The following is a 13,743-nucleotide window of genomic DNA, read 5'->3' on the forward strand; positions in this document are numbered from 1 at the left end:
TAAGGACACACCCTGGGGAAAAAGTGACACATACCGCAGGACAAATCTGCGATGTGTGCTTTTTCCAGAGAGGGTCTGTGGGCTTCAATATTTAAAGGAAAAAGAGTAAAGAAAAAAAGAAAGGGAGAGGGTAGGTAAAAGAGGGAAGCAGTTGCATTCTGTTGAGCCTTTAGATTAGCTTCACTGAATAAATAATGGCATCCAACCCTGACCATCCTCATTTCATTTTTCATGTGAAAGGAGTGGTTCATTATGCATTTATCTGGAGCTCAGCAAATCTGCACTTTTACATAAGATAAAATAATTATAGAGTATAGGTAGAGAGGAGTCAGATATGCATTTTTCTCAGGTGAGCAGAGGGATGGCTTTGAGTTCCGTCCTTTGTCCCATATTTGTGAAGATAAGCTGTTAATTTACTTTGTCGGGGTGAAGTGCTTTAAAGATCTCAGGGCCCACCAGGAATTTCCTTGTGGGCAAAATATGAGAAAGGTATGTAGCTATCTATGTAGGAACAAGATGGGAAGGAGGTTTGTAGGACCCAGTGCCCAGCTTCACCGTTTCCTTTGGCTTAGTGAGTCTGAGGTCCTGAGATTTGAATTTTATTTTCCTTTCACACCTCAACTATTTATCACTTCTTTTTTTTTTCTTTTTTTTTTTTTAAAAGACAGAATCTTGCTGTGTCACCCAGGCTGGAGTGCAGTGGTGCGATCTTGGCTCACAGCAACCTCCACCTCCTGGGTTCAAGCAATTCTCCTGCCTCAGCCTCCTAAGCAGCTAGGATTACAGGTGCATGCCACCATGCTCAGCTAATTTTTGTATTTTTAGTGGAGATGAGGTTTCACCATGTTGGCCAGGCTGGTCTCAGACTGGTTGGTCTCAAATTCCTGACCTCATGATCCACCTGCCTTGGCCTCCCAAAGTGCTGGGATTATAGGGGTGAGCCACCACGCCCATCACATTTCAAATTTTCTCTTTTAGTGATTTTGAAATGTACGTTATTATTAACTGTAGTCAACTTGCAGTTTAGTGGACCACTGGAACTTATTCCTGCCAACTAACCAACTTTGTACCCATTGACCAATGTCTCCCCTTTACCCCAGCCTCTGGTAACCACCATTCTACCTTCTGCTTCTATGAGTTCAACTTTTTCAGATTCCACACATAGGCGAGATCATACAGTGTTTGTCTTTCCGTGCCTGGCTTATTTCACTTAACATTTAACATTTTCATTTAACGTAATGTCCTCTAGGTTCATCTACATTGTCACAAATGACAGAATTTCCCGAAAAAAAACACAATTCTTATGTAAATGACTGGCTCATGTCAAAAAATGTTTATTTAACTCATTAGCGAGGAATAACAGAATGGCAAAGCTTATTTAAAGAGGCATAAGGAAGGCCAGGTACAGTGGCTCACACCTGTAATCTCAATACTTTGGGAGGCCGAGGCAGGAGGATCACTTGAGCCCACGAGTTAAACACCAGCATGGGCAACATAGTGAGGCCCTGTGTCTACAAAAGATAATTAAATAAAGAAAAAGCCAGGTGTGACACGCACCTGTGGTCCCAGCTAAGGAGGCTGAGGTGGGAGGATCACTTGAGCCTGAGAGGTCAAGCCTGCAGTGAGCCACGACCTCACCACTGCACTCCAGCCTGGGCGACACAGCAAGACCCTGTCTCAAAAAAAAAAAAAAAAAAAAAAACCAGAGGGATAAAGAAACTTTATGTATATATATTATGTACACATATATATGTATATATGTGTGTGTGTATATATAAAGTTAATGGGATATATGTATATATGATATATGATGTATCAGTCAGTGGGGAAAAGAAATGTTGGAATAAGGTTTCTAAGTTGGAATCAAAGCTGCCCAATAACTTGTCGGGAAATAAAATCAAAGCCTTTGAGGTTATCTTTTCTGAAGGGAGAAATGTTTTGGATCTCTACCAGACAGAACTCAATTTGCATCTTATCGCTTTTCTACAAGTTGCCATCCACTTTTGCAGAGTCTGAGCTCTGAGCAAGAGAAACAATGAGAATTGCCATCCCCTAGACTCAGACGCCCCTGTGGCAGGCTCACTAGTGTCTAGTGTGCCTTATTTCTCAGGGCTTGATCATATATCTTATCGCTTCTGTCCTGGACCCACCACCACCTCTCTTCAAAAATGTTAATAGCTTCCCTTCAGTCTGATTCTGGTCTGGGACCATTCATCCCACCCTGATATCCTTATGCATCTCTGTTGTGATCAAACGTGTTTATTTCTAGCTTGTAAGTTTGTGTATTATCTGTAGGATGTTCACTTACAAACGGTGTACTTTCTGAAGGTCACTCCATTTCCCTCATGCCCAGATTCTTGGAGAACAGTCCTATCATCCTCCTCCTGCACTGTTGTTCTGCCATATGACTTGTCAGGCAGGGCTATAGTAAAGATTAAATTGAAGGCTGGGTGTGGTGACTCACGCCTGTAATCCCAGCATTTTGGGAGGCTGAGGCGGGTGGATCACTTGAGGTCAGGAGTTGGAGACCAGCCTGACCAACATGGAGAATCCCCATCTCTGCTAAAAATACAAAATTAGCCAGGCATGGTGGTGCAGGCCCGTAATCCCAGCTACTCAGGAAGCAGAGGCAGTCAGGAAGCAGAGGCAGGAGAATTGCTTGAACCTGGGAGGCAGAGGTTGTGGTAAGCCGAGATCACACCACTAGACTCCAGTCTGGGCAAAAAGATTAAATTGGTAACACTCTAGCCCAGGGCCTGTGTCTTTGTCTCTCTCAGATGGCGTACAGGGCTCTTTCCTTGTCCCAGGCTCTTCATAATGTCAGGCATCAGCAGTCTCTACAGTGGGGAAATAAAATCAAGACAGTTAGCATTCAGTGCAGTGGGAATTTGGTTAATTGCAACTTGTCATCCTTCCTGAATGACAGTGTGCCTGGTCCTCAGTCCCACAGGCCCTGAGGGCAAGTGGAGGGTGTGCCACCCACCCAGAACTGCAGAAGATTCCTGAATCGAGGAGGCCCACATGGGCCTGAGAGGAACAGAGGTCAATCTGTTGCAGAGGGAATTGGGAAAGGGTAAAAGCTGGAGACGGGCCAGGCCAGAGCCAAGCTGGGAGCTAGAACACAGAGGCTGAGTCAAGAGGGGTGCTGTTAGCAGGCAGCAGGCAGGCCTGAGCAAAGACACCCACAGCAGGGACTCCGCCACAGCCGGCCAGCTTGATGGTGGCTGGGGCAAATGCAAAGGACCAGCAATGGAGCTGGCAATAACTAGGGGACCAGCTGCTTACTTGCGGCTTGGTTTGAACTCCTGGAGAATTTGGAGAATGATCTAGGTCTTTTGTTTTCGTTACTATGTGAACCAATAGATGTGTGAAGGTGCTCTGGGATGAATGAGAAAGGCAGCACCTAAATCTGCCACAGATCTTAAAAACTGTGCTACCTTTTTGGTTGGGACTCAGCTCCCCAAGGGTCAGGGTTACTTGGGCTTGCTTACACTTACAGCCAAAGTCCCAGCTACTGATTCTCTCATTGTTGAGCCCTCATTTTTTCCAGCTCTTGGTGCCACACTGTTGCCAGAATGCAGCAGGAGGTGGCATTTGGAGCAGCTGTTTCTTTCTCTCCTCAGCTAAGGAGACTCCCCAGACAGGAGGGCAGCAGCTGCTTTCTGACCCAATTCCTCTCAAAACCCCCAAGTTTCTAGTGGTATAAACTGAGATTGTTCTTCTTGGGCTGCAAGCTTCCAGTTTGGAAGACTGTATTCTATTTCGTTTTCTTCCAGCGCCATAGATAGTGTAGGATTGTCCTCAAAACTGACATTACTTAAATTGTCAGAGTTAAAGGAATGGGGCTACCCCAGTGGTATCTGTCACGAGTAAACCACAATGCCTGGTGATTTACAGGAAAACTATCTCTGAGAAGTAGGTGTCAGTTTGGTCCTTAAGGCCATTGGGACAAGGGAGTGAGCCATAGGGAGCTGTCAGAGCTTGAGGACTCCTTCTGGGATGGCTGTCACTTGCCATGACTTGTTCCAGAGAGCAGATGCAATTGCCCTTCAAAGCCAAGTGGGGCAAGTTGGCTCTACAGCTAAAGCCTTTCACATGTGTCAAAATCGAAAACATAAGTATCGGGTTTCTGATCTTGGCCTTGAGGATTTTGTTCAAACATGTCGGTAGACTTGCTTAGAAATATAAAACAAGGCTGAATATGAATCATGGTGAACCCACCCTGCCTCCTGTGAAAGCTTCTATTCTCAAGAGGGTTCGAAGCAATTGCAGCACATGCTGACAAATAGTTAAAATTGAACTGAGCTTTGTAGAACTGTATCCTAGCCCTGAGTGTTATGTTCTAAGAAGCTCATTGGCTCTTTTAGAACAGAAAAACCTTGCAACTGTGTTCATAGTCCAGGTTCCCCAGAGGCATCCTCCAGTCAGCACAAAAGACAGACCCTACAAGAAAAATTTTGCTTCACATGAGCTAGGGTGGAATGCAAAGCCAGCTGACAGGATGGTGAGCCATAGGAGCATGGAGCAGGACTTTATGCAGATGTTCTTGGAAAGCCACAAAGGGCTCTGATGAGAAGAAACCCAGCGGACATGATTAATTATTCATCTTTAGTTGGTTGGGCAGTTGGAAATGAATAAAGGCTGCCTGACTAGCTAGGAGATTACATGTCCAAAAAAAAAAAAAAAAAAACAAACAAACAAACAAAAAAAAAAAAAACTCATGATTTGGTGGAAAGAACACAGCAAATGAGGTCAGATATTCTAGTCTTGAATCCTGATGCTTCTGCATTCTAGCTGGACAAGTCAGTCCATCAACTTTTTCAAGGTTCAATATCCTCATTCGTGGAAAGGCAATGATTTTGCTGCACAGAGATGTTGGAAGATCAAAAGCAATCATATGTAAGAAAGTAACTGGATAAGAGATTCATTTCCAGGGGTAGGGAGAAGTATGAACTGACACCTCAGAATCCTTAGAATTATTTTTGCACAGGAAATAAATCCAAGGTAACCAGTATCAAACTCCAGGTAAACAGGGCTGTATGGCACAATTCATTGTTACTGGTTTGAGAACAGCCCCCTGTGCTCCCTATTTTTGTTAATTATTGATTTCTAGAATCTTTTATGTAGTTTTAAAATAATTTTATTTTTGTTAATTTGCCATTACTAGGCTATTTCCAGGAGAACCATAGAGCTGGCTATTAAAATTCAGTATCCTTTAACCTTGGGAGATGTCCCTGGAGAAACAGATTACTTTTAGATTTAAACTATTTATTAGCCTCTCTTCCTGAAGAGTTTTCCATCAACTCTTCAACTCTGAGGCTCAGAAAAACCAAGGCTCTTTGCCAATAACTGTGACATTGACATTGAAGTTAATGAGCTACTCTGCTAACCGACTGTGGTTGGCACTCATCTCTAATGCTTTGGTTGGTGTACTACCATTGGTTGTGTTGGTAGTTTTGGGTGCCACTCTTCCTTGTGCCCCTCGTGGGTTCTGGCCTGTGGTGCAAACACCCAGAATCACAGGCCAATAGAATCATGAAGAACTTCACTATTGTTCCAGTCCCACACCAAGTGTTTCCTCAAATGCAAGGATTCTGGTTTACTATGCTGGAAAACATGCCTCAGATCTAAGACCAAAGTGAGTTTCCTAGCTCCCATTTAAAGCTTAGGATTTAGCACCCTCACATGTGGGTGCATCTCAAGGATATGGCTAGGCCTGCAGAACAGAAGCTGATGCACTTTACCAACCAGCCATAGGCACAGAGTCTGCAGGACTGCACCCCTGTACCTAGTTGCAAGTGGAACGGAGATAGCAAGGAGGATGCCCCACCCTCTAGGAATGGTGGTGACAGTCCCTGCCCCAGGTGTGTTGCTTGCCATGTGGAGAAAACATGGCTAAGAACAAAGACAGAAAAGGGGCAAAAGGGCAAGAGATCCCACAGATAAAGCCAGAGTGGGACATAAGCAGGAACCTCGGGCAAAGAGATTTCACCCAGTAGTAAACAGGGTCTGAAGAATGTCAGTCTATTACCAATCCTAATAACTACTAGCCTCCTTCTCATGTTTTCCCTTCTCCCACTATTCCTCCTCTTCATCCCTTTGAGAAAGCAGCGTGGAGATAGAAGGAAAAGGACTAGAATAGGCCAGGTGCGGTGGCTCACTCACGCCTGTAATCCCAGCAATTTAGGAGGTCATGGCAGGAGGTCAGGAGGTCATTTGAGGACCGGAGTTCAAGACCAGCCTGGTCAACATGGCGAAACCCTGTCTCTGCTAAAACTATAAAAACTGCCAGGCAGGAGTGGCATGCACCTGTAATCCCAGCTACTCGGGAGACTGAATCAGGAGAAATCGCTTGAGCCTGGAAGGTGGAGGTTGTAGTAAACCGAGATCGCGCCACTGCATTCCAGTCTGGGTGACAGAGTGAGACCCTGTCTCAAAAAAAGAAAAAGAAAAAAAAAGGACTAGAATAGAATATAAATCAACAATATTTCCTCCAGTGAAGGCTCCTTGGAGGAATGGCTGATTCCAGATCGGAGATAGGAACTATTCATGGTGAGTCATATTTTGTGCCGGAAAGTAAAGAAGTGACCAAAACCAATGGATCCTATCAAAAGGACACAGGAGTCAACATGAAAGACTTCCTGTGGCCAAAGATGAGAACATTTGAGCATCCAAAAGAATAATGATGCAACTCATTGAAATGCATTGAATAGGCCAGGCGCAGTGGCTCACGCCTATAATTCCAGCACTTTTGGAAGGCCAAGGTGTGCAGATCACTTGAGATCAGGAGTTCAAGACCAGTCTGGCCAACATGGCAAAACCCCATCTCTACTAAAAATATAAAAATTAGCCAGGCATCAGGGCAGGTGCCTGTAATCCCAGCTACTCAGAAGGCTGAGGCACGAGAATTGCTTGAACCTGGGAGATGGAGGTTTCAGTGAACCAAGATCATGCCACTGCACTCCAGCCTGGCCGACAGAGTAAGACTCAGTATCAAAACAAAAACAAACAAAAAATGCATTGAATATATCAAAATTTATAGGTTCATATTGATCCCATCCCCCGCTTCCCCACACACAAATTCTCATTGGGCCACCATTCAAAGTATTTAAGGAACAAATTCCCTGTTCTGAAATTGAAAGGAAAGAATTAGCATTCATTCATTCTGCCCTTCTTGTAAAAGATGTATTTCAGAGTAACAAAGCAGCACTAATTGATGAAAGAGAATTCTCCTTTACAAAATCATGTTAGCTAATAAATAGAGAAGATATTAATAGGATTAGAAAAAGATTATTGCTTTACAACCCCTAATGAAATTTTGATTCAGACAGTGATCAATAAATAAAATCATTAGATTAAAGATTGATGAGAACCCTTACAATAGCAGAATGAGGCTGTCATCACCTGAACCCACCCAAAGTAGGACAACTAGACATGATGTGATAGGAAGCACTGTGCCACCTGTGATTTGTTCCTGCCCCTACCCCCACTACAAAGCTAACCTTGACTGAAATCAAGCATCTAGCATTAACTTCCATTCAGAGAAATATGGGAGACAGAGGAACATGCTACAGAGCAAATGACACAGTGTCAGCAATAGATCAGCAGCACAAGGGGAAGGACGAGAACCCGCCACAGGTAAGAGGAGATTTAACATACTTAACACAGATGTAGTGTGTGAACTTTGTTGGGATTCTGACTTAAACAAGCCAACTTAAAAAATTTTTTTTGAGGTCGGGCACAGTGGCTCACACCTGTAATCCCAGCACTTTGGGAGGCCAAAGAAGGCAGATCACTTGAGCTCAGGCGTTCAAGACTAGCCTGGTCAACATGGTGAAACCCTGTCTCTACTAAAAATAGAAAAATTAGCTAGGTGTGGTGGCGCATGCCTGTAACCCCAGATACTCAGGAGGCTGAGACAGGAGAATCGCCTGAACCCGGGAGGCAGTGAGCCAAGTTGCAGTAAGCTGAGGTCATGCCACTGCACTCCTGCCTGGGTGACAAAGTGAGACCCTGTCTCAAAAAATAAAATAAAAAAATAAAATGAAAAAATCATTTTTGAGACAATTGGGGAAATTATGGACTAGGAAGTAGTGGCTATCAGGTAAGAAGAGTTGCTGCTGCCAGTGAATTGATGATGTGGAGGTTATGAAAGAAAGGGATCATATTTTTTGGAGGTGTATACTGAAGTATGTAGGAGTGAAATGACATGCAGACTGGTGTTTGCTTGAAAACACTCCCCCGAAGAAGAGAAAGATAGCTGAAGGAAGCATGGCAAACTCTTGATGGTTGTTGGATCTGAGTGGTGAATAGATGGGTGTTCCAACCTCTCTACTCTAGCATATGTATGAGATTTTCACCAAAAATATTTTCAGAAATCTCCTATCTGGCCTAAGGCAAAAACATAATTGTGGAGCAGCCTAAATATTCCTCTCTGCAATGAGTATTTATTAAGCAACTGTGTGCTAGGCAAGGAGAGAATGTGCCATGGCAAGATCTAAGCTTTGCTGTCAGAAGCCTTGATTTGAGCCGATTCACTGTTGCCATCAGTTTGATCCTGAGCAAGTTGCTATTTCTCTTTGAACTTGCATTTTCCTGTCTGTATATGATCTGCTCCACAAACTGGTAGAGACAGTAATATCTCTTTGCTTTCTAAACTGCTCGCTCAACTCCCACAGGCCTTACTAGCAAGAAGTCTAGCATCCCCTGTTGGAGGACCTTCCCCCTGTCTTCTTCACTGTCTGGGAATCTGGGTCTCCTCACCCCACAGGTAGGCAGGCCTGGCCCGGGTACCAGAAGTGCCCTCCATCTCGTGGCCACACAGTGTCAACTTTGGAGCTTTGTCCTGCCTAGCTACTCTGTCATGAGACAGCCTTGCTAATTCCCAGCATGGCCTTGGGTGAGGGGTGAAGAGATGGCTGGAACCCCAGAATTAAATCTCTCTTAGTTCACACTGTCTTTCTCTGCAATGACTCATAAAGGGACAGGACATCATGACTGATCCTCAGCCTCATAAATTGCAGGGCAAGCCCTTTCTATCCGACAAAATACTAACCCCACTATGTGGCAGGTGCTGCCTTAGGGGCTCGAGATACATCCATGGGCAAAAAGGACCCCTACTCCCCTCAAGGAGCTGGGGAGTGGGGATCTGCCACAAACCTGAGCCCAGGCCACCAGCAAAGTCTTCCCCTCTCCCCCTGGTGAGTATTGTTTTGGAAGGTAGGGGTGCTCTCAACCACACGGTGTGAACCTAACCTACTTCTCCCCAAGCATCACCAGTGAGCATGTTAGATGAGCAATGGGTGGTGGGGCCAGTGCAGGGGTGCTGGGTGTTAACGAGGCTACACACACACATACAACCCCACACACCCTTTGTGTAGTAAAGTAGGGCTTACTACTCTATCCTTGTGTAACTTAGTGCAGACTGAGAAACCTTTATATCTGTCACCTCTTAAAATGAAGACTCTTACCCATCTTACAGAATCATTATGAGGATTAAATCAGATTTCTTCACTGGGCTATGCTCATAAAGGTTGTGTTTTGCTCACTGCTCTACTTTTTTTTTTTTCACTCAATCCTGTGAAATATATTCTCAGTCCCTAAAACAGTCCCTGAGGCATAGTGGTGTCCAGTATGTACACACACATACACACACACTCACATGCACACACAGTGATGGAATGAGCCTGCGAAGAGGGTCGTCTCAGGAAACATTAGCTCTGCAGATTCTCAGTCGGTCTAGGGTGGGTCTGAGACTGCATTTTCACCAGCTCCTGAGGGTGGCTTCTGTCTAGGAGGACACTGAAAGTGATGAGGCCGAGAGGTGCATGTTGAGTGGCAGGAGAGTGGAACCATTAGGCACGTGGTGTCTGGGGTCTGTCAGATACGTCCCCACCATTCTTACCTTTGTGACCTTGGGTGGGTTACATAACCCCAGTGAAACTGAATTTCCTAACCTCTAATATGGCAATAACCACTAGGACTGCCTGGCGAATAGTATTGACCCAATCAGCTTGACATTTTAGCCTCTGTCCAGTAAAATAAAAACCCACACACTGACCACTTTTGTATTGCCTTCAGAATGCCATAGTGCTCTGAAGTAAAATCACTGGATAGAAACAAAGATCCTTGCTTTAAGAGTTTTAACCTTCACATTTGCCCTGTATAGCTCTGATTTTGTTTTTTTGTTGTTGTTTGTTTTTTACTATTTTACAGTAATGTTTTCATGCTTTAGTTGGATTAAAAATATATATATATATATAATTACAGTAGAAAATTAAGCCTGACCATTGCTTGAAGTCTTTGTGGAGGGCATCTGGCACAGCTCGATAAAACCCGTGGTCCCCTCAAAGCATTAACTGAGCATCAAGTGCTGAGTGTGCTGCTGGGCACAATGCCCAGCACAGTGAGAGCTTGGGGACTGCTGCATATTCATGTGTGTGCCTCTTCCTCTTGTTCACTGCTGTTTCTGGCACCCCATGCTGTGCTTACAATATGGTAGGAGCTCAATAAATATTTGATGAATATACAAATGATTAGTATTATTTTGGCCGCAGATGAACACTCACAGGTGGTCAGGTGGAGGAGTGAGGGCTGGTGGAGGCATGAGGCTTTGGCCAGCTGTAGTTGGCCTCTCCTTAGGAGCAGAGAGACCCAGGGCGGCGGGGGGCCCGCAGCACTCAGGGTAGATGCCTTCAGTTACCAAATCAAACCCTAGACAAATGCTGAGGGAGTGAGTTAAGCCAAGGCACAGAGCAAGGTGTTGTCATAGAAACACATTCAGGTCTTTTACATAGTGTTCTGTGATGGTGCTCATTGGGGGTTCCAGAGCAAATAAAAGGATGAACTTCATGGTACTTGCCCAAAGAGAGGATACGCCGAGCACTGTGCTTAGCAGAGCACCAGGCAGGAGCGGGGAGGAAGGAAAAGCCTTTGGCTATTCCCTGACATCTCAGCAGTTGTAAAGGGCTGCTGCGGGCAGCTCCTCTGACCAGGGGTTGCCCCAGGAAAATAGTAGAAGCCAACCTGCCCTGGGGACGTTCTCTCCTGTATCCCCCTGATGACGACTGCAAAGGAGGGGGGGAGGACCCAGACATTCCATTTCTCCTCGTTTTTCAGTTCTGGTTGGGACTTCATAAAGTCCAAGGATATTCTTGGACTAGGAAAAAAAGCTGCAGGATTGGTGCGGGGAGCTGACTGATGCTGATATTACAAATCCATGATGTGACTAAAAGTCGTGTGAAAAGATTGATCATCAAGAAGTTGCAGAAGGAAAAGTCTCCAGCCCAGCTAAATGTTCCCATCCCATTTTCTCTCTCTTCAGGTGACCTTGTACAAGGACTCTGACATGGAGGACTTTGGGTTCAGTGTAGCAGATGGCTTGCTGGAGAAAGGAGTGTATGTCAAAAATATTCGCCCAGCTGGGCCAGGAGATCTTGGTGGCTTAAAGCCATATGACAGGCTCTTACAGGTAAGACCTCAGGTGGAATTTTAATTCCTTGCAAGTAATTTGTCACAAGGAGCTTCCTCTACATCCTCCTGCATATTTGGGGTCCTTTGCTCTTTTCCCTTTCAGCCTTTGTCATCAAGATTATGGAATCAGTAGAAGCAAACAGCTGAATAAAGAATTTGCAGCACTGGTAAATTCTAACCCAGCCCCCAAAGTTCTGTGGTTTCTTATCAGTTTTTTTCAGCACTGAGCTCAGAGCCATCTTTCCCAGTCTCATGCTCATTTCTCAGACTCCACCCAACCACTGGTCACCTCCCACCATCGCATAGTAGTCCCATAAATATGACATAGTTATCCGACTCCAGGCATCACCAGTCTAGTCCTTCCTGCCACTCATCTTCTACATGACCTACAAGGCCCCAGGGATTTGGCCTCTCCTTACCTTGCCAGCATCTTGTCTTACCTCTTCATGCATGCATTCATTCATTCATTCATTCATGAGACAGAGTCTCGCTCTGTCACTGGAGTGGAGTGGCGTGATCTCGGTTCACTGCAACCACCACCTCCTAGGTTCAAGACATCCTCCTGCCTCAGCCTGCCAAGTAGCTGGGATTACAGCTGCCTTCCACCACACCCAGCAAGACTGCAATTTGCTAACTAATTGGAGGGTTGATGACGGACCTTTTGAAGTTGATGGAAAGTTACAATCATTTTTCCTTTTTTTTTGAGACAGAGTCTCACTCTGTCTCTCAGGCTGGAGTGCAGTGGCATGATCTCAGCTCACTGCAACCTCCACCTCCTGCATTCAAGTGATTCTCCTGCCTCAGCCTCCCAAGTAGCTAGGATTACAGGTGCATGCCACCATGCATGGCTAATTTTTGTATTTTTAGTAGAGACCGTGTTTCACCAGGTTGGCCAGGCTGGTCTCGCACTCCTGACCTCAAGTGATCCGCCCCCATCAGCCTTCCAAAGTGCTGGGATTATAGATGTGAGCCACTGTGCCCAACCTCTTCATTTACTCTCTAGCTTCAGCTGGATTTGTTTCAGGAATGGTGTATGCTGCCACCTCCTGGCCTTTGCACCGGCTGTGCCCTGAGCTTGTGGCAGTTCTCTGCTAAACATGAACAGGCTCTTTCCCTGCTCCTTCCTTGACTTCAGGTCCCTGCTCACATGCTGCCACTTAAACCACTCTGTTTAAAAGGGCCTTTCCTGCCTCTCCATTCTTCACAGTGCTTCCTTGGTTCGCAGTACAGCCAGAGATGATGCTAGTTATTTGCTTATTCTGTGTTGCCCACTAGAATGTAACTCCATGAAGGCGGCGATTTTACTCTGCGCTCTATTCTCAGTTCCAAGAACAATGCTGTCAGATAAAAGTGCTCAGTACTGTGCAGCAGAATAGAAGCACATTGGCTCTGAGCCTTATATACTCTTCCCGTTCTCCGAATGCTCTTCTAATCCCTAGGCCTTACCTGCCTCACTCCGACTCAACTTTTTGGTCTCACATAGATCAGCAATTCCCATCCTTGATTGAAAAAATGGAATCACCTAGAGAATGTATCCCAATGTTCAGATCAAATGGCAGACCAATTAAACCAGTGACTCTAGGAGAGAGATACAGCATCGGTGTGTTTTTACACCTCCCCCAGTGATTCCAATGAGCAGCCCAATTGACAGTCACTCGTTTAGAGGACTTCCCTTCAAAGTCCAACTTCACCAGACTCCACCCAACCTCCTTTACCTCACGTCTGGACTAGGGGCCCCTCCTATATAGAATAGCAGCTTTTTCTTTTGGTAGAATTTACATGATTAAAACTTCCTGTTTGGAGGTTGCAGTGAGCTGAGATCACGCCACTGCACTCCAGCCTGGGCGCAGAGCGAGTCTCAAAAAAAAACAAAAACAAAAACAAACAAACCAAAACACCTTCCTGTTTCCTTGCATATACTCCCCAGCAGACTGTAAACTTTTTGAGAACAGGGATAGTACCTTATTCTCTCATTTACCATTATATGGTGTTTGATATCTCAGTATCTCTCACAATATCTGAAACCAAAAAGCTGAACCTTGCTTACTTAATATAGTAACATTGTGGTCAGGTAGAGTTTTATTTAGGAAAGCAGATTTCTGAGCTGATGTGCAGTTTTTGGGAAGGGCATTTTGCAGGAAAATGGAGCAGCTTGAAGTCAGTCTTAGCAGTGTACTCACCTGGAAACAGGCTGTCACCAAACAGCTAACTTTCAAAGCCGAAGGCCGCCACTGATTGGTTAGCTTTCAGAGATGTGTTCACTGAAGCATG

General features: G+C 45.1%; 1 protein-coding gene across 6 annotated transcripts in view; it reads left to right on the plus strand.

Moving 5' to 3' along the window:
- The window catches only part of GRIP1 (glutamate receptor interacting protein 1), a 761,679-nt gene that overhangs the window by 744,187 nt on the left and 3,749 nt on the right, over positions 1 to 13,743 (plus strand). For all 6 annotated transcript variants that reach the window (XM_030939011.1, XM_030939013.1, XM_030939017.1 and 3 more), the window contains one exon: positions 11,324 to 11,470. In XM_030939011.1, the coding sequence (XP_030794871.1) occupies positions 11,324 to 11,470 (147 nt within the window). The remainder of the gene's footprint in view (positions 1 to 11,323; positions 11,471 to 13,743) is intronic.

The sequence above is a fragment of the Rhinopithecus roxellana genome, chromosome 10 (genome assembly GCF_007565055.1).
Source record: "Rhinopithecus roxellana isolate Shanxi Qingling chromosome 10, ASM756505v1, whole genome shotgun sequence".
Taxonomy (NCBI): Eukaryota; Metazoa; Chordata; class Mammalia; order Primates; family Cercopithecidae; genus Rhinopithecus; species Rhinopithecus roxellana.